This window comes from Lissotriton helveticus, chromosome 12, assembly GCF_964261635.1.
Source record: "Lissotriton helveticus chromosome 12, aLisHel1.1, whole genome shotgun sequence".
NCBI lineage: Eukaryota > Metazoa > Chordata > Amphibia > Caudata > Salamandridae > Lissotriton > Lissotriton helveticus.
In genome coordinates, this window is record NC_136073.1 from 861,194,538 (window position 1) to 861,222,424 (window position 27,887).

The 27,887-nt window shown below is 42.5% G+C and overlaps 1 protein-coding gene across 3 annotated transcripts in view; it reads right to left on the reverse strand.

Moving 5' to 3' along the window:
* Positions 1-15,064, reverse strand: part of UPF1 (UPF1 RNA helicase and ATPase) — a 276,443-nt gene extending 261,379 nt beyond the window's left edge. The window contains exon 1 of one of the 3 annotated variants that reach the window (XM_078669700.1): positions 14,569-15,064. In XM_078669700.1, coding sequence (XP_078525826.1) covers positions 14,569-14,739 — 171 coding nt within the window. In that variant the 5' untranslated portion in view covers positions 14,740-15,064. The remainder of the gene's footprint in view (positions 1-14,568) is intronic. The other 2 variants (XM_078669698.1, XM_078669699.1) reach the window with 2 other exon arrangements.
* Between the last annotated feature and the right edge of the window lie 12,823 nt (positions 15,065-27,887).

Genomic DNA, 27,887 nt, shown 5'->3' on the forward strand with positions numbered 1-27,887 from the left:
CTACGGCGGTGTTCTTACTCGCTCTCAGCAGACAATGGTATAGGTTGAGGGAGGTCTTGAAGGCAGTCTTGTAAGAGGTGTACTTGTTTGAGCACCATCGGCTTTCCAGTCGTTTGCTGATCTCAGTTGTTCGGTGCACCAGTTGGCTTGTTTGGCAGATCTCCTGTGTCAGTTGTTCTTGATAGAGGCGATGCAGTTGGAGGTCTTGACACCCTGGTCCAGGTTAGTGGCACAGTCTCGGTTGGAGGTGTTGAAGGAGTCGGTCCATTGGGTCTGTGATACGTTGTTCCAGCTGCAGTGAGGAGTGCTGGGCAGCAAGGTAGGGAGATGTGTAAGTAGAGGACAGAGTGGTCAGTCCAGGTGAGTTCAGTGATGTGACTGTATTTGACAGGGTTACTGGAGGTGAAGATGGGGTCCAGTATGTGTCGAGCGATGTGTGTGGGGTCGTGGACAAGCTGGGTGAGTCAGATGTTATTCACGCTGTCAAGGAGGTTGGATGTGTTGGTGTCGCTGAGGTCGCAGAGGAAAATTTAGTCTTCGGAGACTATGAGGTTGGAGAAGCTGGGGCACAGTCCAAGGGATTCGGTAGCGAAAGAGAGCCTCTGATAGTCGACTAGCAGTCTGTTTGGAGTTTGAAGCTAAAATGTTCAATGGCTGGGGCGGAATGGTCTGTTGCAGCAGTGCGCCAAATGGTCTATGTGGATGATGGGGATTAAACAGCGTCACTAAGCAACAGGGCAGCTTCATAGTGCATATTTACAGTATCAGATCGCATAGCTATATGTCTGACCCTCCCTCAATGACTGATTCGACTACATGAAAAATATGCTCAGCATATATTGAACTTCTTCCCTCTTTACACAAAATATGACAGGCTTAGTAGCAGGATCCAGTTAAAGTAAACTACAATAAATACAACTACATCTCCGTCTGTGTTAGTCTACAAGAGCCACAGCTGTTATGTTTTTTCTATTTGATAAGTGACAAAGTTCATTTGGGTTTTTGGACTTATTACCACATTTAGGTTTACTTAGCTGGCTGCGATGAGTTACTAAAGATGCAAACATTATTAGTAAGAACATATTCTTTCCAATTGTAGACTGGGCGTAATGACCATTTCACATGGTCTGGCTACTTTAGTCTAGGGATCTCTCAAAAATCACTAAGATGTTGCACATACAATACCAGCCAGCATTTTCTGTATTACGATTGAGCTTGCTCAGTCCATTGGGAGTACTATGGGTCAGCTCTACATTTTGATTTTACAAATATAAACATTACACCAAGTCATTTTACCGTTGACAATGAGGTGTTACTTGCATGGCCAACAGGAGGAACTATCTACGAAATGGTGAAGGTTAACAAGAGAATACCATTGTCATTAAAACAAACAACACTAAGTACGAAAGAAACTACTTATACAGAATGAATGAATGTCTATATACACACATGCAGGATTATTAAGCATTTGTGAAGGCAACAGCAAAAAGGTTAATTATGTTGGAAGTAACGAAGCATGATTCTGTAACGACTTCAAGAGGGTCAATCTAATGTAGGCTTCTTTTTAAAATGTGTTGTAAATGGGAACAACGCGGATATTCTTGAATTACAATACGAATCTTCCTAGGCCCTTCAGGTCAGTAGAAATACTGGGCATGCATTAGAAAATGTCAAGCGTAGCAGATACTTTGGCAATATTGCTACAAGCTACGTTCTTGTTTAGGATTGTGAACCTGAAACTTTCTTGCTTAGCACAACACCATAATGCTGGTAGTATTAAAATCTCCACAATTTTGGGAGGAAAACCAATTGTGCCAGAACAATGAAAACGCGATCTCCACTGTGCGTTTGTCTTGGGAAATCCTGTGTGTATGTGTTTGTGCTCATTTGTAAAGTATGCTACATGTAAAGGAGATCTCTTGTGCAGGGTAGTGTACATTCCTCCTCTATTCACACGTTTTTGTCTGACAAGTAAAGGTGTTCATGTACTTGCAATATGTTAGAAAGATTATTTCTTTTAATTAACATCTAAACCTGCACTGTCTGCTGCTGTCGCCTCGTGAAAAAGTAGGAAAATTTCCTGCTTCCACAATAAAAGTGCCACCCTTACCTTCCAGCTTTCCTAGTGTGGAAATACAATTACAGTAGAAATCAGTCTGCCAAACTACTCCCTGACTTTACTTTTTCGATCCTGGCCCAAAAAAAAGAATGGGGCATAGTTTTAAGGCAATGGGGGGAACGTTAGGGAAAGTACTTGGAATGAGTCCCGCTGAGGCTCATTCCAAGTAGTTTCCCTGCATTCCCCCATCGCTTAAAAACTGTGTCCCATCACTTTCTCGAAACTAAAATGATTTTTTGTTTTCTAGAACTCTTTCCATCCCTCATTAAGAAACAGGTGGTGACAAGATCACTTTCAAACGTTTCCACCTACTTGAAGATGAAGTGCAATAAGGGGGAGAACAGGAATGCAAGTGCTTGTTACTACTCGCAAATTTACAACTTTATGTAAGTTCACCATATCTAAGGCCAAACCCATGGGTACCCCATTTTTATTAGCCAGCTTACAATTTATAATGTGAAAATTCATCCATTTGTGGCAATCTTAAAAATAAATGCAACTGATGCTGGGCAAAATCTGAACCTAGTCTATGTTATAAGTGAAAACAGCATAAATTCATAACCATTTTACTCGGTTGTGATACATCTTTCACCGGGATAATGCACCTGTTTTGGTTTTTAAGCTTCTTCTTCAGTTAGAAAGAAACAATACACATTGTGCTTAGGGAGACTGAATACGTGGGCTAGTGAAGAATTCCCAGGCTCACTGCCTTCAAGGGAGAAAGTAATTTGAAAATAAGGCCTGGCGACAGTTTATGTACAGGTCTATAGCACCATGTGTCTGGGGGTGATTAGGACATTGGGATCATGCAAAGCACAGTTAATATGTTGCCTGAAAAGGAATCTTATTACACCTAGGGTGGAGAGTCAATGTTTTGAGCCAAGGTCAGCAGTCAGATTAGTACGGGATGATGGATTCTCCAGTGCTCACTCGCACGGTCAGGTGCCCTGGAAAGGAAAACTGGGTGGAAGAAAGGACAACGCTGACACACAGTTGGCACAAGTATAAAACGAGAGTTAACTACCACATGAATAATCTGCGCACTCCCTTATGTGATCAGAGTAAATTGCTCCGTAGCTATGTTGGGTGCCAACAGGGTGTTAGTCATTGATTAAGAGTGTCTTCAATACTTGCCAATGATGCACTGACTAAGGTTAGTACAGTGTCCCCCTGGGACACCTTTGGGTCCCGGCAGGGGTTCAGCAATTTCTAATCAAAAGGTAAAACGTTTATCAAAGTCTTTTTTCAATATTTGTTTTATTTTTTCTTCAAATGGTGATGTTAATGGATTAAAACATTTTTATTTACCATTAAATCCTCATCCATAAATCCCCCTCAAATAAATATCAAATCCTCAATGCATTTCAGACAAAAATGTCCTTCAGCAGGAGGTAAATGTATACTGCGGAACGAAGGAAAACAAGTATCCAAGTAAGGTTCGCTAACCTTGTTCTAGTGTTAACATTTACAGGTCAAATGATGTGATGTCACATCAAGTTCTGTCCATTAGAATAAAATGAAGATAAGGTATTAGTGAGGGGATAATCTGCCACCCCACGCTTAAATTAAAATGTAAACAAAACATAGGTACACCTAGAACTATATCTTGTTCTCCAAATATTTTGACATTGGCAACCAATTGTCTGTCTCTGTGGGAGTCCATTAAATGTAACTTTCAAATTGGCTTTCTTAAATCTCGGAGAGGACTAACTGACTGTTTGAAAAATGATAACGCTGATCATTCTTTACTCACTGCAATGCTTCCTTTGAGTTCCCACCAGTAATCCTGGCTTCCTCTGGTTAAGCAAACACCGTGAAAAAGTGAAATATGTGAAAAGCCAGACATTCATGTGGTGACACAAAATCTGAAAGAGGCCAATCTGCAGCAATGGTTTACCTTAAATCACTATCACCAACCAGCGCAAAATTAAGTTACACATATATTATCTATAATTATTTCATCTCAACACACCTCATCCCAAATTCTGAAAAGACCATCCCATTCTCTCTCATTCACTTAGGACATGAGCAACCAAGGAGTATTCCTCAAAGATCTGACTGTTTCTGGCTCAGTGACCATTAGATGGAGATGAAATGAAGATAAATTAAATAAGTTGGTCTAGACTTTGGCTCAGAATACACTATTATTCCCAGACATTTATTTCATCATCAACCAAAGCTTAATGTTCCTGACAGAATTTGCAAAAGGGCCTCCCACACTTAAACATCTGTTGGACATGCCCTAAAAGTAACACTTGAGGACTGACTTGCACGTCACTGGTAGTAAACAGCTGAAGGATGTGGGAACCATCTTCCTAAAACTTCTCTAAGATTCTCCTTATTAGAATTATTCCCTTTATTTTAAGACCACATTCCACACTCCAAACACACCTAAGTCGAACTTCCAAGCACCAGCTTTTCCTACACCATTGCAAAGTGTCACTACTTGATGGAAATACCCTGAAGCGACGTTCTATTCTTTATGGGGACTCTTACATAAATGGGTTGTTCACTGCTCTAAGAATATGCCATTTTCCTAATACTGAATGTTTTCCTTATGTGCTCTTATATCGCTGCTGCCTTTTTTCCAGTATCAATGTACTGCCCTGGAAACGTGACAAAAAACTGGCTTGTGAATCGCTGACAGAATCAAACAAAGCAATCAGTTTCACTCACACAAACCCAAAACCTTTGAGCCACTACTGGCCATTAGACTACTACCGGATGCTGCTGCCATCAGAATCTATGAACTCAAGGGAGGGACAGGTGTTTACACAACAAAGATACCAGAAAACAGTGAAGAAATCTAAACTAACTGCTAGATGATCCATGTTGCACTTTAATCTCAAGACACCGAACTGCAAGCCAACTGCAGTGTAAACTATTAAGTTGAGAACAATTAAATTACTAGCTTTCAGCAAAAGAAAAAAGGGTCGCCTCTGCTCCTACCTTCTTACCACTCTACAAGTCCCTCCAAACAAGTTAGACACCTTCCTCCATACCATCTATAGCATCAACCTTTGCATACTGTGGAACCAATAGTTGAATCAACTAAACGTCTGTTTGAATTAAAAAATCTTTGAACTGCCACCAACTTTTGTCTGGTCACACATTAATCCAGGTATATCCTCAATATCATCTTTGCCTCACCATATCACTGTAATAGAAAAATGACCAGTAGGAAAACCATATCACCCATCCATTCAAATCTCCAACACCAAAATACTCACAGGCCTCAGAAGAAATTTCTCAATAATAACACTGAATGACATTTCTGTATGTTTCTCTGCTACCTTCAGCTCCCTACTCTGCCACAACCTCAAAATCAACTTAATATCTGAAGTTTTCCATCAAACATAAAACTCTTGGGACATAGAGAATGGAATCATGAAAAAGACAAGGGGGGGGGGGGTAGTATAGCAGCAAGATGCCTTTCCAATGTCGCTCCACAATTTACAAAGGTATCGCAAAAACTGGCTTTATCGTACCTGCAGCAACCCTGAAGTAGCATGCCTATTAACGGAAGTACGCAAAAGCATTTTAGACTTTGTAAATCCAAAAGCACATCAACACACCATCCTCTGATTCTCTAGGTACCAATCCATGCTGCGCTCCTAGTCACTTTCATCCAATGAAACACTTCCAAGTTCAGTCTTCACTTATATCTCCTTCCTGAAAGATAACAGCTGCCTGATATAACTAAGCACTGCGGACAACTGTCACCACTCTCCTACTAATGAACCTCTCCTCTAGCATGGATGCCAAACATCACCTCATACTACTACAGATACGGAACATCAGAATACAAGGTACCAACTTGGGCTCAACTTACCCGTACTTCATCAACAAATTCTACACCATTTCCTTCAGCCTCTTTTGGCACCCTTCACCTCTTTTGCACGCTTCTTACAAAGGTGTTCCACCAGCTTGTCTCAAATGTGTACACTCACTCACTTAAGTCCCTACACTGTACGATACAAACATTGTCACTGGGGACACTGCACACTTTTTTTGAGACAATGGTTGGATCTTTTGTTCAAGGACAAAATAACTGTTTGAGTTGTGATGTACAGATGAGCACTTATTGCTAACTATGACTTCACTGCATATTTTGCCTTTAGGTCAAATGAGATTCATAGCAATCACCTGTCTGTAATAACTGCATAGACAGGTTCACCTCGGCTGGTGGGTTGCTCTTGTTCTACTAAAACGACGACAAATAAGCTTGCAGGGAAAAGCAGCATCAACTACTATTTGGCATTAGAAACTACAACACTCACCAACCCCCTCATTGAAAGTGAGGAACCTGGAAGTCTTTACATACTCAACCTCTATGTGTGCCACAGTCTATTCAAGTGCCTTTTAAAGTCTGCGCCACATTTAGGATTCCATCAAAGGAGCAAGCCACCATTGCTGTGGTTCTGTGGCACCTACTTTACTCCAACAGACTGAACCTTAACTCCCCCTCTCTACCTACCAACTGAAATCAGTGAAGTCAGAACGTGGCCACCAAGCAACTTCTACACCCAGGCACATAGAATCACGACAACTTGGCTGGTCATACTTTATAAAAGATACCTTTAAAACAGCATGTATCTCACCCAAGATTGTCTAGGACTTCAAACTGGCTATCCTGGTAAGAGGCACATTCTCCTTTAATTGGACATTCACAGTTAGCCCCGAAAAGGAATGCACAGATTCCGAATAGCGACTCTCCCAGCCATTCTGTCATGCTGAAAGTCCTGTGTAGGTGGCGTTTCCTTCTAAATTCCCACTCCTTAGTCAAAGCTCCAGATAAACCTTCAAGAAAAAGGCTCACCCAGAACCACCACAAACTGATGAAAAGCGGTAAAGACTTGCATGATCCTAAATACTCTAGGTATTGTGGGATTTACACTGGCTCCGCATTGAGTTGGATTAAATTTAAGACACTGTCTTATTTTTAAAATCAACCAAGGGTCTGCCCCTCTTTATCTTAAGGAGATTGTCCATCCCTATGTCCCTTCCCGTCCTTTACGCTCAGCTACTCAGGGCAACTTGGTAACATCTAGTTGTAGACTATCTAGAATGGGTGGTCGTTCTTTTGCGTTCCTTGGACCCAGACTATGGAATTCTCTTCCTTGTTCTATGAAGCAGGAATAGTGTTATCTCAGGTTCCAGCGAGACCTTAAGACCCGGCTCTTTTCTCAATAATGAGTCGTCTGGTTACTCAGTTACAGTACTCCATCTACCTGCGCCGGGAAACCCTGTTATGGTAGCGGTGCCCAATATAAATTTAATTAATAATAAATACATGCTTTGGTCAGAATAAAGAAATAAAATATTTACATTCAGATAACCTCACCAAATTTCAAACATAACACTTATTCCCCATAGTGAAGGAGGAAAGTGAGTCGGCCACAAACACTAGCCAGTGATTAACAGCGTTTTATGGAATTAGTTTTGAAGTGATGCATCTGAAACAAGTTATAATAACTGGAATACGATCTGATGTACAAGCACACAGTACACTAAGCATGAAAATTATTCATGTGTAATAAAAATTATATGAAACTATCACATGTAAATAGAATTTGTAACAAGGATTCATATTATCCATCACTGGAGGCTATGATAAACATGAAGAAAATGATGTGTCGAAAATGTGTCAAAAATGAAAACTACAATACAACACAAACTGACACTTGTCACCTTTCGATTTAAATAGAGAAAGAAAAAAATTATAATGGTTCAATTTTGGGGGGAATCCTTCTGATGAGTGACTGGAAAAAGTGTGCTTTTCTTAAGAAGGAATATGATAAACTCGATGTTTTACGATATATATCACGGAAAAATGAATTCCCAGCTTTTATTTAATAGTGCACTAAATACTATGAGTGAGACCATGTGGCATTCTAAAGAGGTGCTTGCATGATAACACAATGTGCATTCTTGTACTGGAAGAAAAAGCCTGCCAGATGTACAAGTAGTCTAGCAATAAAAACTGGTAAAGACTTTATTTCTATGTGCCACTGCTTTTTCATCTAGCATACACAATAGGACTGTGCTATTTCTATAGAGAATGTCAGTAATTAGTACTGAGTGACAGATTTCAAGTATGCCAGAATATAGTCTGCAACTTTCATGCAACACTGAAAAGACAGTCCACATGTCAAATGCAATCAAGAATATTTCCCCCAAATTAAACTTCCTCTTTATTTTTCAATTGTGATCTTTCTTATAGCCAATACGCATAATTACTACTGAGGTGCCAACATCGATAAGAAAATTCTAGAAGAATGATTTTCCTTTCTAGGTTTGATGTTCATCACAATTAAATGTGCCCATAGACTTAAGGAACCGAAGATAACCAGATACTTAAAAAGAAAGAAATCTTCCAAAATGTGCCTTGTAAAGGTGAAATGATTTCTCACAAACTTAAAGATTCTATTCAACTACATCTGCAGTTAGTTATCCCAACATTCTGCCTTGTTGAGGAATTGTACTCATTTCTACAGTCTGTAACCGCTCCCTTTGCCCTGCATATGGACCACATATAAACAACGTATGGCATAAAGGCACTTATTACTAAAGAGTTCTAGGCATCATTTCTAGGTTTGCACAAAAGAAACCCAAACACTTTTCAAATAATGTGTTGCATTGTATTTTTGACCCTTCCCTAAAACTTTAAATGGGCAGTACTCTAAGAAATTAATGGAGCTCCATTGAGCACTGTGAAAAAGATAGTTCGGGCCAAAAGAATCCGCAAGACCTTGACGCAGTTTACATTTTGCCTCCTCAATTTATGACACCCAAACAGTCACAATCACTTGCAATATTCTATGTGACTAAAGCGTATGTGCCTATGGTGTTGAGAGAAGCACTATGTGGACGTTTGCTAAAGACAAAAGTTTCCAGAATTTGTGGAATTCCTCCATTTACTAAAATTAATGACTTCAAAATGGATCCTGCCATCGCTTGGATACCCTCACTGGTGACAAGAAGCACTCTATAAATCTACTGATTGATTTCAATACATTCTGCGTGGCATCAGGACTTCATTTCTTATAGATGTTAACATTAAAAGGGGGCGTTTAACCCAAAACCAGGGACATGTCCAAAGTAAGACACATTAGTCATAATGTATACGTTCTATGAGTGGGACAAAGCGAAGCCATTTCATTTACCTAAAGAGGGAGCAAAATAATTACAAAGAAAATAGAAGATTTCTAATTTTCAATATGTAGGTACTCCAACATGTCAACTTTGTACGCCCTTTTTATAGGGGGATTATGTGAAAGTTAAATGCAATCCTAATCAAAGGGAATTAGGTAGGCATGTAAATCCTCTGGTTATATTACTCTTTCACTGCGAGTTGTAAAACGTCTGAGGAACAAACAGGGCCCACATAAATGAACATTTACATTTATATGATAACTGTAGAGTTCAGTGGGTAAAAAATGTAGACACTTCAGCACACATTGGCAGCACACATTGGTGTTGCTTTACACTCCTTTTAAATTGTCATGAAGCCAGCATCAAAACCCTGCTGTCCATTACAATCAGTCTCACGACTGCATAGATACGATCTACCAACTTTAAGTGGTGTATACTTAGCAACCTGGAAACAATAGGTAATTCAAGCTTTCAGCATGACACAGATCATAATTTGACCTTGCTCGGGTTACTGCTCCTTACAAGAAATGAGGCACACTAGAGAAGCAGCACCCTCGGGTACATGGTGAAAGAAACAAACATACACTAGGTTAAGTATAAACAAAGTGCGTTCAGGTGAAATCCTACATATGCAGCATGAATTCAACATACACCTAATCCCATGTAGCACCCAAATGCTACACATTGTAAATAAGCACCTTTGCAGTTATAGTTTTAAAAAATATACATTTATTAAGTTGAGGATCATTTCTAGTTAACAGGCAACCTTATTGTGCCATTAACAAGAGATAATACTGGTTGACATTTAAAACTCTATTTTAATTATGATTTACACAAGTATAGACTAGTTGCATTCAATATCTTGTCAAACTGTTTTCATGTGAACAATTTCATGCAATCACTCTAAATTTTCAAATCACCATCCAACATTCTGTTCATATACGACAAAAAAGAAATAGTCAAAAAAGTATGTAACTGCGGAGGCACTTGTATTCCATGGTCGACCAAAAAGAATTTGGGAACTCCAGCATCAAAATGCACCAGTCAGGGGCATCCAATGAACCATGACCTTTGCAATAAGAACATGGGCTTTAACTCGGTCGGGATGAAGGGCAGTGTCCCTAGACGCAATGTGTATCTGTACTAAGCTGCATTTAACATACTTTCTGAACTTCACCCAGGTTAGAATAGTGAAATTGGGACCTATCAGAAATATTCAGGCAAAAGAAAAACATGACATTAAAAGCCTGTATTTTTCTTTACAAAAAAAGACCAGCTGCTTTTTATTGATCTGATATCAATCAAGTAAGGCCTTGAACCAAGTGTAGTAAAAAAAAAACATGTTTAAAAACCTATTGAATACCCCATTTATGAGATTAGCCAGCTTCACAGCAACTACGGATTAGTGATAAGATAGGCATATACATCTATATGTAATATGCAACTGTTTCTAACATACCTCAAATTGTAAAGTACTCTGATATCCTTCGGGATCAAGTTTGCGCTATATAAAACTTTATAAATAAATAAATCTGTGAAAAAAACACTGAACAGTTTAATGGCAACAGTCTACTAGGAACTGCGTTTACTTAGAATTTGTCGGGAACTATACATCCTGAAGTAGCTAATAGCTATTTGCAAACAGTAAGGAGCCCTTCAAGGACGAAAAGGCAATTGGTGACTTGCATCGTCCAGGGCACAATACAGATTTCCATTTGTATTGTATTAGTGCAATTCACACTGTTTGCTATATCCAGAAACTATGTGATGTTTATAGGACTCTTACTCTGGCCACATACAATGAAAGCAATTTTTTAAAATACTATCAGGATTACATACCACAAGTCTTCCAATGGCGAGTACTCTCAGTGCTTGTGAGCTGTGACAGCATATGTAACTTAACTAGTTCCAGTTCACTGCTGCCCATAGAGCGTGTCACTCCACATACCTGAACTGCGCTAGTATGCATTCTCGTCATGCTTATAGGCATAAGACCCAGTCTCCAGGCAAGAGAGCCTCTTTTACAGGCAGCCAAGAAAACTTATCAAGCTGCACTCGCACAGGTAGGCAAGCTCTTGTATGCGAGGAAGAGTTGTAAAGGAGACATGCTTAGCGGGGTTAGTTTGCTTAGCTCAACAGAGAGCCAGTTAAATGGCTTCTGTGACATTGGTGTATGTGGCGGCTACAGATTTGGGACACAGGCATGCAGTGTTATTGGAAAATGATGAAAGCACCTTTAATACAGTTCAGATGAACATTTTGCCAGCAGGCTGTGCTTTTGTGCTGCAGTGGATGCAAAGAAAACATCATGCAGTAGCGTCCATGTCTTTCATTAGGCACTGAGGCAATAGACAAAGCCTGCTGAATGTTCTAGTCCCCGAGGAGGTCTCCAGTACAGTAGACTTGTTTACAGGAATTTTGATTTATGACGACCTGAATGGCAATAGTGTTGACAGAGAGATCATTAATGTAAAGAGAACAATCACTTTTTGTGGAATACCTTAAGGGATAAGAGACCAATATAGTCTTACAACGCTGAATGAGAGTTGAAAAATGAACCAGACAAGTAAAGGACATGAACACATTTTAACAAAACTATTATTGCTTTTATATTCCTAACTTTAAAAGATACTGTACGTGCTGTCCAACTATACAATACATATTTAAAAATTGCTCACAACAAAATAATTATAAAGCAGGTATCAGAATCATCTTAAACTATGGTATCCCCTGAGACTATTCAGGCATTAAGTTCTAGGTTCCTACCAGAATTTCACACTTTTTTAAGTTGAACTGTAAATTATTTTTCAGTGACTAGAGCATACTCTAATTAATGTTGTGTAACTTTCTAGTAGTAGTTACACTACATTTTTAACTACTAACTCTTGAAACCTGTTTTATGTCCTTGTTGTACCTCAGAGTTTCATGTCAATGTATAGAAGAACGGGAAGGTTTTTTCTTCTTTTACAACTTTTATTGCAATACCACAGACAATTTCTAATGCACAAGGTTGCCATCAGGCTTTTTAAGTCCAGAAAAAAACACCAATACATTCTTCATTAAAACCATGATGTTTGCTATAAGACATATTTTGCTCACTGGTTATTACTTGAATATCTAACTCATGAACTGATTTGTCAGAGGTGACAAACGAACCAATGAAAACGACTAATTCACCAAGTGCATATTATGTGGGCCAGGCTTTGTTTTAGGCTGAATTCACAATATGTTGCCATATTCGGGCTATTTAAAAAACAGTAAGATTGGATAACCTCTCGGGTGTTACACCACTTTAATAATAAAAGTCTGATGAAGGATCTGGAAAAACTACTGGAGTAGAAACAAGTTCAAGTATGACATGTTGGTGTATCTTACTACTTTATTAAGAAATGTGCTTCCGCATTTTGGGCAACTCGCAAGCTCTTTAGTAGTATTTGAAGGTTTCAAAGAGATAACATTGATATTTTTGAAAACTTGAAGTGACTAAAATCTATATTTATTACTTGACGTGTATAGGTTAAGTCATCAGGTACATATAACTAAAAATGCTAGCAGGATGGCTCTAAGCAAAAGATTGTGCCTCTAACAAGGAAGTGTTCTGCAGGCGGAATTTTCTACTCCCAGCAAAGTAGACGCAGTGTCCATCATTCTGAGATTCAATAGAACCAATTGCATACCAGTAACCTCTGTTATTTGCAGTGCTTTAGAATCCACAAAAGTGTGAAATGTAGCACTATTAAGTTATTTTAACTAAAAAAGCAAATGGTCTGATGGGTAAAACACTGTCCGCTTCAGAATGGCCTACATTAGCCAACAGAAACAGCAAGAATACCTGTAAACTTCATAATTTCACCCACATTATGTTATAAGTGGAAAGGCATCTGTCCCACCTAAAAACAAACCGCTGCAATCGACCAGTGAAAAAACTCTGCTTTTCTCTGGACCAGCCCATCTTCTCCTTACCCTGAACAAACTACTTCTAAGATGAGCAGATCCTGCAGAAACCCTGTCAAAATAGGATGTTAACAAAACTGCTTCTTGCTGATGTCAACTTAACACATTCTCTCTTGTTTAGTGGCCATTCCGGACCCAATTTCCTTTATCTTAAGGGCCTGACTGAACTGCTTGTGCACTCATTTACAAACGCACAGGTTTTCAAGTGAATCCAACTCAACGCTAGAGTTACGGTCACCCAGGCTCTTATCACAAGTAGACTGGATTACGGAAATGCCCTCTACATCGGAATCCCACATTACGTCCTACGCCACCTCCAAACCACCCCGAACACCCAGGCCAGGTCAGACTCACCATGAACATCCCACAAAAAAACTACACCTCAACAATCTCCACTAGTCCCAGTCCAGGAAAAATTTAAGTTCAACCTACCCACCTACGCCTACAAAGCTGTCCACAAAACTGGTCCAGCTTGCCTCAACTAACAACTCACCAGACACCTTTGATCCGAGTTCCAGGCAAGAACACAACTCACTTGCATCAAGAAGACTTGAAGCGAAGGACGCTCCCTCTCGTACTTTGCAGCCAACACCTGGATCAACCTCCCAAAACACCTCGGAACCCCCCCTTCCTCATGAACTTCTGAAACAACCTCAAGACATGGCTCTTGCAGACAAAACAAACATGATCTCCTCCACACTCAGGTCTAACTCTCCTCAGCGCCTGGATACCCTTACAGGTGATTCGCCGCGCTCTACAAATTCACATAACATAAGACTTTGTTCTAACAGTTCACATAATACCCGAAATACATAGATGGGAATTACCCAAGAATGGATGGTTAGGTGAGGTTTACATCCACCACTAAGAAAATAAATGGTGTTCTGAAAGTCTTTAAATCAAACCATGGCAATGCATAATCAGGTTTTCATCCACCGGAGGTCGTTAACTGAATACCATGCTTTGGGTATTTGAATGTGTTATTTAAAGGGCATAAAAGAGTATAAGTGAGAGATAAACAAAACTATCAGGCAGGTAGTTACTGATACACATTCAACCCACTCTTACAATACAAAAAATAATCAGGCAAGATGAGTTCTATGCTGCTATACAAATGATGGGAAACAAATGTAAATAATATTTAATACCAATATAAATTATTAATCTGGTTCATATTGTGTGATTCTCTAAAAATGCAGGTGTCTTAAAACTCCAAAATTCATTAAGTAAATTGCATAAAACTGATGAAATATTCAAGAGGAGACTGCATGAGCAGGCAGCAGGGCAATGCGGAAGAGGAGTGCGAGAGGGCACTCAGGTGACAGCTAGGGCACACGAACCTGTCCGTCCAGCTGGTTCTGGCTCTGCCCCGGAGTCTGCGTCTGGCTGGGCAGGGTGAAGTCGGTGAACTCGAACTCGGAGCCCTGGGTGTCGGCGCCCAGCAGCTCGGCCTCCTCCGTGTCCAGGAAGGTGAGGGTCTGAGAGCTGGGTCCGTACGCCTCCACGCTCATGCTGGCGGCGGCTGGCCTGGGGCCTGTCCTCGGGCTTGCGGAAGGAGGGTGGCGAGTGCGCCCGGCCTGCTGCTCCCTGCGGGGATCGGAGCCTCTTTAAAAGGCCTGCTGGGACCGGCCCGGCGCGGCCCGGAGAGGAGAGCGAGGAGGCTCGCGAGGGCGGAGGGCAACAAACGGCACCGAACCTCCGGGCACGGTTGAAAGGAAGCGGCGCGAGCGGCCAACGGGCAGCGGCGGAGGCAGAGACGGGAGGAGGGAGGGCTCAGGCAGCGCTGACGGCAGAGTGCGGCCCGCGCAGGAAGTGGCAGTGACAAGGCGCGCTGCGGCGTCCTCCGTGTCACACGGCGTCGCTGTCGTCACGGGAGGGCCGCGCGGAAGCGAAGCCGGGCACCATCTTCGAATGGTGGGAGTCCCGCAAGCGCTACAGAGAAATATCTGAACAGCAGCAGAAATACGGCAAAGAATTCAAAAACATAATATGTGTATCTTATCTTTTTAAATGTGAATACATTACCGATGAAGAAAAAAGCTTACAATAAAAAACTAGGTTGGTTAAAATTTTAATACTCCTGCATGTTTTTTTTGTCCAGCTATTCTTAAGATTGCTCACATTTTAATTGAATTTATGTGCTGCGTTTAAATATGACAGTTTCTGTTCAACCGCAATCCCCATATGAACATTAGAACGGGGGCTAAAAGAGCGTTAGCTCCGAAGACCGACCCACCAACAGCATGGTATTCTAGTCCTTCTTTTGTTTCCCTACCATTGAACTTCTAATTTCCGGTAATTCAGTTTGACACATTAAATAAGCAAAGTAAAATGTTTAGTTAGTCCTAATCGTCTCTCATACAGGGTAATAAAAGCTATATGTTTTGAAGAAACACATTTTCCACCGCTTGCATTTATGCAGGCATATTTGTAACAGTTCATGTTGCCTATATATAATAAAGGTAAGGTGGTCCGATTAAAAATACTATATCATTCTAAATAGAAAAACAAATATTTTCATTGCAATGAGTGCAACGTGTTTCAACAAGAAAAGAATCCCATTGTAATATGTCTGCATTTTTAGTGTATGTGCCTATTGCTTCAAGGTCTCTTTCAAAGTGAATTGTGATGGATACACTTTTGCTCGCGGTTACCTGTCAGTGCTTTGATGAAATTGAAACAAAAAAACGGACTCTGACGCCCGTGGACAACATTTCGTAATTCGTGCCCGTTCGTGGGATGGGCTCACACGTAGGTGGGTGGATACCTGATGACGTGTCTTTTTTAAGGTCTGGTTAATCACAAGCAAGGTTGAGGTGAACTTTCTGCATGTTTCAGCTCATACTGAGCTACTGCGACTTATCTAAAAAAAAAAATACATTTAAAAAAACTGATTCTAATATCTTTTTGCAACAAGTATTTCACTTTTTTATGCTTAATTTTGCATTATTGTTTTTATTTTTCATGTTTGCAAACATGCTTTCTCTTTTATACGAAAGAGATCTGTACCAAGGTTTTGAGTAGATTGTGGCAAAGATGATGTAACCATGTTTTATAAGGGATAAAATACCTCCTGCCCTACATGATAGGGCTATTGCAAGTCACCCTGGAGTTCTATAACTTTATAAAGGAACGTGGCCTTTGGTCCCCTTCCGCTATATGGTCATGGAACTCCTTGGTGACTTGCATTATGCTTATAATGTATGACAGGCGGTGTTTTATCCCATATATTATATGGAGAGTAGACAAATTTGTAAACTCACCATCACTTGTAGGCTGTTACATTCTTTCTGGTGATATTCATCCTTCTTAAAGGCAACATGCCCCCATAGATTTAATTAGGATCACTTTCTTTGCAAACCTGCACAAAATTGTTTATCATTCAATCACTTCATGCAATCACCTTCGCCTGACAGATGTGATATCATCAGGGAAGTATATGCCGAACATTATAAATTACAAGCTATCATGATTATAAAGTAAGGTGGCCTGGATCTTGAAAACCAAAAACCGGGGCATTTCTCAAATATAGAAGTAGGGCTACAATTTTACATTGACTAAGGGGCACAGACTGTCTTAATCCTCAGCACTCACCAACACAGCACAAGCATTAGAAAAGCCAGTAGATAACACCTATGAGGCCTATTGGTTTTGTTAATGCTGTACAGCATGATTAAAATAACAAAATGCTTTTTGCAATGCTGTGCATTATCGATAAAAGAAAAAATCCCTCTTGTTTTGATGTGCTTGGGGCGCGTAAGTGTCAAAATGGTACTGGCGTCCGAATCATTCAGTAGGCACTTGTGAGTGATAACGTGTGTGCATGAATCACCATCCATGCATGCACCTACTGAATAAAGCAGGCGCCATATATTTTTTGTATTTACTGATCCAAAATAGAGGATGCCACTTAGCATCCTTAAAAAACACATATTCACGTCTGCTGAAGTGCATTTCATGCAGCGGGACAGCTCGGCATCAGCCTTAACCAGGAGTTGCTGCGCTTTCCAAGAACCTTTTTTTTTTTTAAACGGACAATGAAGGGTGGGCAAGCAACCAATGAGCAGGTTGATGCAAGCAGCGAGGAATGGGTGTATCAAAACCTGTTTGAGCAGGTTGGTATGCAAGAACCTGACATCTGAGAGGGGTAAGCGCTACACCTCTGAAAGCAATTGTATTGGTCTCTGGACTTTCGAGCTGGAGGAATATTTGATTTGGTTGATAAGACTTACTGGTCAAATTGGAAATACCGCATTCACAATACTTCTTCAGGGAAGTTTCATTAGCCAAAAGCTGCTGAAACTTGCCCGGTAAGAAATTGCTGGAAAACTGAGTGTTATAGCAGGAATCCAATGCTGCAACTGCTTGCTGAAGTAATATTATTTTACTAAAGTTACTTTCATGGTGCAAGTCAGAATACTTTCATATTCCACCTTCCTGAGATTACCAGATCCCAAAGTATGAGTAATTCTGGTAGTGGGAATACAACATAGCTATTCCCTTACGAGTCAGATTGAAGGTTTTGGTGTAGGAAGCTGTGTTTCTGTTGCAGCAACCCCCCACCCACTTTTTGCCAGACTACTGATGCACTTTGACTTGATGTGCCCTGGGTCCCTGTTAATCAAGTTCCCAGGGCCTGTGTTCTTTCCCAAAACTGTGCCCCCAATTGGCACCTATCTGGCCACATGTCAGTCCCTTGTAAAAGGTACCATGGGTACCAAGGGCACTGTGGCCAAGGAAGGCCTCTAAGGGCTGCAGCACTTATTGTCCCACCCTTAGAGGCCCAGTACCTTTACATACACTGCCATTGCAGGCTGCGTGTTTTGGTGCAGAACAAAAGTGAAAAGTTGACATGGCACACAACCCTCAAGCTGGGTGCACTACACCAGTGGTGAGGGTACATGGGCTTAAACCCTGTATCCCTACAGTGTCATGAGCAATTATTAGACACAGTAAGTGCAGTAATGCCATTAAGAGTATATGGTGCTGGGAGTTTGTCATTACGAACTCCGCAGCACCATAATGGCTTCACTGAAAACTGGGAAGTTTGATATCAAACTTCTCAGCACATTTAACCCACACTGATGCCAGTGTGGGATTTAATGAAAAATGTAATCTAGAGCATCATAGAGATGCCCCCTGATAAAACAACAAGCCTCTGGTGGGTTTCCTGACTGGTACACACCAGCCTGCCACCTCGAGACATGTTTCTGGACCCCTGGGGTGGAAGCCTTCGCTCCCTGAGCCCAGAAACAAAGCCTTTCCTGGGCGGAGGTGGTCACACCTCCCCCAGGCCAGGAAGAGCCATCTGGGGCAGGGGAGCTTTAAAGGCCTTGCTGCCTTTGTAACACAACCCCCAGCCTCTCCTGCTATGAGGTGCAGGCCCCCTTCCTGTCTCCCCTCCTTTTTCGGCTGGAAGATAGGTGGGAAATATTAGTACGGCCCAGAAGGTATTCCCACCTCTGCCAACCACAGCCCTCAGGTGGAGGAGGCGAGGTGAAGCTCACTCTTCAGTGCCCGCAATCTTGCAGATGGCAGGCACTCTCCAGTCATGATTAGGGATTATGCCCATTCCCTCACGTGGGGTGAGCACACCAAGGGTGTAGTCACCCTAAGGTCAGTAGCCTATTGGCTACTAACCTTGAGACCCCTAAAACGCCCCCTAAATACAGTATTTAGCGGGCAGCCCTGAATCAAGAAGACATATTCCCGCAACCTAAGAAGAAGGACGAAAGAGACGCCCAGCAGAGGAGACTGCAGAGAAGAACTGACTAGGCCCCAGCCCTAGCAGCCCCCATACAGTTTCCGGAGATCCTGCACCAAAAGTCACCATGTCCTGTAGTCAGCGACCTCCAGAACCCCTGGGAGGACTGACTGCCTTCAACAAAGACCGGATATCCTGTGAACCGCAGTTCTTTAAAAAGAAAAAAACTGCCAAGAAAGATCCGAGCCTGTGGGGGAAAAAGAAACCTGACCCCTGGAACCACCACTGCACCCGACGCCTACGGGCCGAGTAACCCACCGGTCCCAGGGAGGTCCCCCAGTGTCAGAGTCCACCGTGAGTTGACCCCCCCCCCCCCCCCCCAGGACTCCCCGGCTTGGCATGCAGCCACAGCACGGAGACCACCTCCTACTGCGAGTGCACCGGTAAGGTGAAATCTGACCTCAAAAGACACCCCTGCATCCAGCCGCCCTGCACCCGGACAAAAGAACCCAGGGTGCATCTACGTCCCCAAGCCCTCCAACTTACCGGTCCAACTGTTGGTTCATGTAAGACTTCCTGAACCAAGCCTGCAGCTAAAAACCAAAACCGTCAATCCACATTGAAAACAACAGGGCACCCAACGCTAAAACAGCACCCTGCACCAGCAGCCCCTGTGCCGCTGCAGGTGTTAACTCAGATCCCCCTTTGCCCTGAGCTAACACCAGGAACTTTGCTCCCACAACCTTGTGGCCTGTTCGTGAGCAGCCACCAACCAGAGGCCCCATATCCCCCATTGGATAACATTGGGCCCCAACACTCTGCACCCAGCCGCACTAGTGCCACTGAGAGTGCATCCTCGACCATGGGGGGACCCTGGTTCTTACCCCAGAATACCAACTTCCACAAATAAGTACTTACTTGCAAACCGTTAACTTCCTTTCCTTCCATAGGATTGCATTGACTGCTTTTCCTTGAAAATTCTTCTAAATGTGGAGTTGGTTTGTATGAAACATTGAAAAACTGCAAATGTACTAAAAGTGAATTACTTACATTTTGTCTAAGAAATGTATCAGTGTGGTATCTAGGCATATCACACTGATTAGCAAACTTAACGAGCACAGTAATCTGTAAAGGAACTGAAAAGTAATTTCGAACTGTTGATTTACCTGTAATTCAACCAACGGCATTTACACCTGCATTCAACTGTAAATCACTGCATACGAGTTTGCAAAGTATTATCTCACTTACCTGCACCAGGCTTGGCTTGGTTCTAGAAATAAAATAACTAAATAATATTTTTGATACAAATTGGTCTGAGTTCAGTCTTATGTGACATCATTTCTTGCCTGAGTTTGTTAAACAAATGCTTAACACTACCCTCGGCTAAAGCCTTACTGCTCGCCCAAACTACCACAAATAGAGAGTTATGTGCCATCTACTTTTACCTCTGCCTACCTTTGGAGTTCCACTGGACTCTGTGCACACTATACCTCATTTTGGTATAGTATATACAGAGCTAGCTTCCTACATTTGTTGACAATAGCTTACGCATTGCTTCAGACAATCATAATAGCATCCAGACGTGGTTTTCACGGCTGTGCTCTTACTGATGGAAGGAGAGATCTTTACCTGCACCCTAAAAGAGATACAACCCTGTGAGAGTTCACTTGGCTTACATAATAAAAAACGTCACTAATCCTCAGGTGTTCCATCTAAATTATTGTGTGCAGCATTGATGGCAGTTCCCCAAGTCACATGCTTCTATCAGAGGTTCGAGCGTTGCAGGCCTTCGCAAAATGATTCCTTTAGACTCATTTTAAGCACTAAAGTCCTTGAGCCAGACATGGTAAAACATTAAACCTTGTTAATTTTAAATAGCAGAGTTGTGAAGATAGATACAAAGATTACACAGGTGGAAAAGAACTTGTGATGGGCGTAAGGGTGATGTTGCAGGAGTTTGCTGTGCTATTCTGAAAATACGCAATGTATGTCAGTGACAAAAAACCTATTTTGATATTGCATCACCTACGCCTAAGTGAAGTCACAGAGAAAGTAAGTACGCAGGATATACCTACACTGAATATTTCCCAAAAAGCTGCAACAGCAGCACACAATTCGCTCTGATCTATGTAGAGGTGTGTGAAATTTTCTATCCATAAATTTCTTGAAATCACACAAAATGTGGTAGTTCTGGAGATCCTTGTGCAAAAAAAAAAAAAGACGTGAGTGACAGTGCTTCAAGCAAAAAATTGTCCTGAATGAGACATTTTGTGCATGAACCAGAATCTTGCAGTTGAGAATTAATTAAAATTATGTAATGCTAAATTTGGGTAATCCAACATTTGTGAACAGCGCCAGTGTAATACAATTCTGCCCAGTAGAAGTCTTAAGAAGAGTCCACAACTTGCTGCAGTTACCCACAAAATACCTGTATCAGGCTCCAGATAAAGGTATTTGTACTCCGAGTACTGATTAGCCTGGTCTCATGCAGTTCACTTAAAGATAGAATGATGCTTTTCAGGGCATTTCAGTGATTACCTGGGTGATTCAGGGGCTACCAAGGTGAGCAATACTTCCCAGTGTGTACCTTTCAGAATGACGCTTATTCTCTCACAATTACCTGATACTGCTTTGATTTAACATTCTTCTATGCTTATAGTGTCTGAGTGCCCTGAAGTAGCCTTAATGCACCATGAAGGTGCCATAAAATCACATAAACAAAACATGTATTTACTCCTAAAGTGCAACACTCACCCAAAGGCGATGTGGACACCAAAAGCAACAAAACTGCATGAAATTTGAAATGCGGCAAAGGTCCTGGGAAGAAGACTCCAGAGTGCCCGAGACAAACGTCCACCACTTGTAGTGTGTGTAAAGTGTGGGTATACAGATGTTGCTGGTTTTCAGATCTGAGTCTCCTCCTTGGGGAGTAGAGGATCCCTACATTTGAAAGAAAGCAGGGGCCTGTATTAGACCAGAATAACCAAACATAACATTTTGTACTGAATGTGTTGCTTGACAGGGAGTCAGCGCACCTTGCCAGGTTACTGACACGTTTTTGAACATCTAAGGCCACTGACTAATCTAATTGCAAGATTTTGAAGTCACAGAAGTTTATTCAAGACTTTATCAGTCCCAATTTGATGGAATTACAATAGTCGATGAGTGACAGGCCACAGGTCCTAACCACTTTGGCATACAGAGGTGAATGCGAGAATTTTGTGAAGTAGCTCCAGTTAGAAGAAACCAGTGGTCCACATTGTTTTGCTCTGGGCGTTAAAGACAAGGTCACAATCAAGCACCACTCCAGGTTTGAACTAATGTCATAGGTTCCATCCAACCTGCAGCCAGGGTGTGTATGACACATACCTGTCTGCTTTACTCTATTATTAAATACAGCAAATATCCCCCATCTCACTCCACAGATTACAACCTCTACTTATTTGAAACTACATTCCTGCAGGATAACAATTGCCTGTCTCCTCTAGCCTACCTATTCATCCCACCAACCATTTGCATGAGCTCACACCAATGATCAGGCTTAGCTGCTAGTAACATAGTCTACCACAGGGAAACTGGGGTTAATGCATAGAATACTTTCCTTGAGAGGTCAAGGATAATGCCAGTAACCAGCAAATATCACTGGATAAACCACAGAGGATGACTTTCTGGAACAGTGTGCTTCCAGCCATGGAACGCTTCTAAGTCTCATCTGGGGAGCAAGAGCTATATAAATGCAATTACAATACATTCATAATTAAATCCTTCTAGGTTTTAATTTAAGGGAGATAAATGGGTTTAATTGGATAGCGTTTAACAATAATTATTAAGTGTTGGTAATACTTGCTTTGTATAGTGTGTAATATAAATGGTTATTAGTGTAATTATACACTGATATTCTTACAATGCACAATGAGCTCAAGTTAAAAAAAAACAATTATTAATCGCACTGTATCTTGTGGAAACTTGTAAAGTGACACCTGAGTGTGCCTTTGTTTGTTGAGGAATCTGAAGTCGTGGTTCGAGCTGTCTTGCTCTGTTTCATCCCCAACCGCCCCGAGCAGAACATTCAACTTAGACAAAAGGAATTAGTGATTGTCAGTGAAGTGAGGCATTTGCTGTCATATTTTGCTGGAAGGAAAATAAGAGCTGATACCCTCCGCCGTGAAGGTCCTCAGGGCGAAGGGAACTGAATGTGCAAGAGTTCCATGAATGAATGAGTAATGGGGGCAACATACAGCACTGGGGTACTGTGAGGAATATTCACTGGGGTAGGAATGGATCCCCACGCTCGATCAAGAATAACAGATGGGGCTGGAATCTGGCTGACCCGGCATCAAACGCTGGATTTAAAAAATGGTTTACATTTGAATAAGAAAGCAACAAACATTTTTAAATACCTAATCATCATATAGTGCTCTACCACATATCGTGTTAAAAGTTTGAGCTCATACTTTGGTTCCGAACTGTCATTGGAAACATAGAAGCCGCGACAAACCTAAAAAGGAGAGGGGCTGAAATGGAGAGAAAAAAAAGAAAAAATTGGTATGAGGCAACTGGAATGCTGTGTGCTCTGACATGACAAAAGCCCACGTTCACAAAGCGGAAGTTATCAGCTTCAGCTTTGCGAATTGATACTACCAACCTTGCGCATGTGAGTGTTCAATCAATGGAAGTTGCCGTCACCCAGGAAAGGGACGGAGCATCCCTTTAGAATGGGCATCAATCTGGTAGACATGGTATATGTCCTGTGAGTCCACTCTGGAAATGTAAATGTATGTATACTTGTAAAGCGCACTGTTACCCCATCTCGGGGCGTCCTGGCGCTGTATACCGCTGGGGAACCCGTCCTGGCTTTCCCTGTGAGATGGTCCCTCCTGGGCACCCCCAAGGTGAAGCCAGGCATCCCCGGCGCTGATAGGGCCGTTGTGGAGATTAAGCAAGCTATTGCCCAGAGTTGCAGAGTGGGACCCATGGTTAGCGTAGGCACCTAGGCGAGAATTATCGAGTCCGCGGACATTGACCCAAGAAATGAGCAGAGTATACAGGCAGTGTACAACCAGCCGCGGCGTATCCTCAGAGGAGGGAGAGCAGAAGAAGCAGGAAGCTCCACCATAAGAACGGCATCAAATGGTACAGAATGTGATCCGCGCACTCCATCCAGGAGCGTCAGATGTGTAACACCTATAGATTCAGCCATATCATTGGGTCTGGGCAGCCCTCCCAGAAGAGCAGAGGAACAACCCCTAGGAATTGCCAAAAATACTCACAGATACAGGTGGGCTTTAAGATGGTCTGGAGGACTCGGCTAGGTGAGAGTTGGTTACTAGCCATGTGAGGTAGTTAAGAGGGAAAAGAGGATAGGGAACAGGGTAGGTGTTCTGGACCCAGTGCTTATTTTGTGCCGGTTCTTAGCACCGGCACTTACTTTGCAGGGCCGGGTCTACATGCGTCTGCTGCACGCGACGTCACATATTGATATTTAGTATATGTACCTCACTGACTCGGCGCACCGTGTTGTTCTCCTCTCCCGAGGTCCTGTGACGAGTGTTGCGGCTGTGAGAGCCTGAGCCAACAAGATTCTGATGGCATTACTGCTTTCGCGGCCCTTAGTTCAGTGTTGCCCCTGGGAGGGACACTGATTGGGTAATTTGGGCTGGATTTGGTCGGGCAGGGGTAGGGTCTGTGCAGCAGCCAGGCAGCATGCGCAGATTTTGTTCCAGATTGCCCCGGCAGCCTACGAGTCATCAGCAGCATTCAAGTGAGCTTGACTGCATTGAGAGCAATAGCAGCACCACACCAGGCCTATTTCAGTGAATTAAGGCAGTGCCCCGGCCCACCACGTAACAGGGAGTAATAACCAGTAGGCATGTCCATTGCCAAACCAACGCTGTTTTTTTATTTGTTTTTTAGCGCTCTGATGTGACGCTTGTGTTTTGATGATAATACTGTGCTGCGCCACATGGCTGCGCTACTGCCTCTGCCTGGGCTTGTGGCGGTGATACGCAGTCAGATAAAGTATCACGATGAAGGGCCCGGGCTGGCCAGGGTTAAGTTAAAGGCCCTGCCCTGCGCCTGAAGTTTCCTCCAGGCTCCCGCTCCCCTAACAGTTAGCAGTTTCCGGGCTCTAAGTATCAGTAGTTAAGGCAGTGCCCTAGCCTACCACGTACCTATAATAACCTTAAAGTACTAGTAGCCATGCACTGACTGAGCTATGCCCAAACAATGCTACATTTTTTTGGGGCGTGACGGTGTTGATGCTGTGCCTCTGCCAAGCCTAGTAGTAGACGCCAGCCGTACACACATATCATATAAGGATGTAGGGCGCAGCCGGGGTTAAGTTAACCCCTTCCATGCGGCAGAATCGCGAGTGGGCGGGTTTAGGACGGCCCCCAGCCATCATCAGCACACGAGCCCCGTAGTGCATGACGGCTGGGGGCCGTCATCAGCATGGAAGGGGTTAAAGGCCCCAGTCCTCCTCCGACAGGAAGAACTGGAGGGTCGGTCCATTCGGGGGAACCAGGTCACCCATAGGGGCTGTGATGGAGCCTGCTTGAGAGTGCTGGCTGAGCCCGGCTTAGAATGAAAACAACGCAATAGGTGTCCCCAGCTGCAGGAGTCGCCGAGTGAGCGAGAGGTAGTAAGGGGAAGCACCTGCTCACTCAAGGCTCAGGAAGGCAGGCGAAGGGACAGAATATAAACAGGATTCTTAGAACCCTGGTTACTTCCCCGTAGTTTTTACACTGCCTGCCTATATCCTCGCGCTTCAGGAGCAAACAGAAGTATGTTGACGGACTAAGGATGAGAAAAGGAGTCAACCCTGCGATGACACCAGAGGGAGCATGATTTTACTTTCGCTACCACTGGCATGCTGGTTAATCAACTCCCATTACTTCTGGGTCCCTCTGCCTGCAATTGTCTAGTCTTAGTGCTGATGTAGCCCTGGGTCTGAAGTATTCTCCAGGCTCCGGCTCCCCTAAAGTTTACTGCTTCGAAATGGCTAAAACCCTGCAGTTTAACCTTCACAAATGAAAATACAATTGATTGCGTTCCGAGACTGTGCAACACAAGTTGCCACATGGATGTGTCACCACCTGGGGTCAGGCCAGGGAAGCCGCATTTTAGGTGTTTTCAGGTGGAGTAAGGAGAAACTTGAAACTTTGGAAACCTTGCTTTCTAATTGCAGATTTAGCACAGGACGCATGATCTGGGGCCACTCTACATTATTCTAATATCAGATTCCTTGGTGGCAAGCAGAATTTCTACTTTAATGGTTTATAACTTCAAGAAGGAAATATATTTTTTGTCATTTAGTTACCCTCCCTCACTCACTCTCTGTGCCTCACTGTAAGACTCTACACTTTCTGCATGTTTCTCTCTCTATTTCTCTATACTTCCCTCTATCCCCCATCAAATTCCTCCCGCCTTCCTCTCTTATTCACGGACTCTCTTTTCTCTACCTCTCTCGCTGTATACATTTCCTTTGTTTCTAGTTTTACATACAGTGGATCAGTACCCCAAAGTTACATAATATGAGTATCTATAAAAGGTTCTCTTTCTTCTATTGTCCCTCTGCTTTACATTCTTCTTACACTGGTGCCCCTCTTATACTCCATACATGTGCTGTGATTGTGCACTGTCTTCTCCGATACCATCCCTGGTAGCTAACGTTTCCTTAAATCTTGATTAGCTGGAGTGGTTGGTTCTAGAACTTGTGGTGTCTCATGGTAGATTCTTTCGCCTCAGGAAAACATGCTGAGCTAAACATTGCTTGCAAGCTTAAGTAGAGTTGGTATTTATTTCGAACTCTTGTCCTGTAAGGCTCTGGCACCTCTCGATCTGAGTAACCAGCAGTTTCTTGCCAGGGAAGGATCCCAAAAACCAAAGTTGGTTCCTCACCACGTGTGGCCTGCAAAGGGGTTAATTTTCTGTGCTGCTTTTCTCAGCCCAGTGCTCACAGGGACTCAGTCTGTTGCAATGATGGTTGTGGTGTGCTTGAAGGGGATGACTGGATAATTATTACAATTCAGGGCCTCCGAGTTGCATGTGAAGTATTAAAATAAATAAAACTCATCGCTCCCTTCATGAATGGCATATTCTGTGTATCTGTGATGTTGTTATGTGTTGGAGAAATTATCTGTTAGTCTGCAAAAAGATTAGCAAGGCTTGTGATAAAAATGCTTGAGTGCGCATTCCTCTGCTCTGCCTAAAAGTACAGATTAATCCACAGCCAATAGCGGCTTTACATTGAAGCATCTTTTGCTGTTTGGGATCTGTAATTAGTGGATGGATTTCAGCAATCTTGAACACGCTGCCATTTCCAGTGTCTAGGTGCGTTCCGTTCACTTGTGATTGAAAGTGCTCCAGCACCTACAAGTGCAGCCAGTTTGTTCAACGAGACTGCAGTTAGCCCTGGCGCCTTTGTGCACCACTTTAATATACCTGATAGTGCAGCCATAGTGGGTTCCTGAACTCCCGTCTTTAATTTCAGACAGTGCAGCTACTCTTTCTAGTGCCTACAACTTGTGCCATATCCACTGTATGGCAATGTTTGGCTTTTCACATGCTTCTCCATTTAACCAAAACCGACCGTTACTGAGTTTAGATTGTTAACGCTATGAGCACTGGCACATTCTGGGTATATATGAAAATAAGTACTGGCGAGTGTGGACTAAACCTAGTTGGTGCCTGTAACCACGATGGAAAGGTAGATTACATATGCTTTCCCAGTGCTTAATTTGAACTGGCTGTTGCAGGAGGAGCCCACCAGCATTTATTTTTGGGGACCGCTACCTATTTTTCTTAATCAGACTTTCACCCAAAGCAGAGAGACAAAAAGGGGAGAGGAAGAGAAATATGGAAAAACAGTGACAGGAAGAAAGCAGTAACGAAAAAAAAAATGTGCATGAATTAAGGGAAAGGGTTGACAGGAGCTGCTCAATGGAGATCTACATG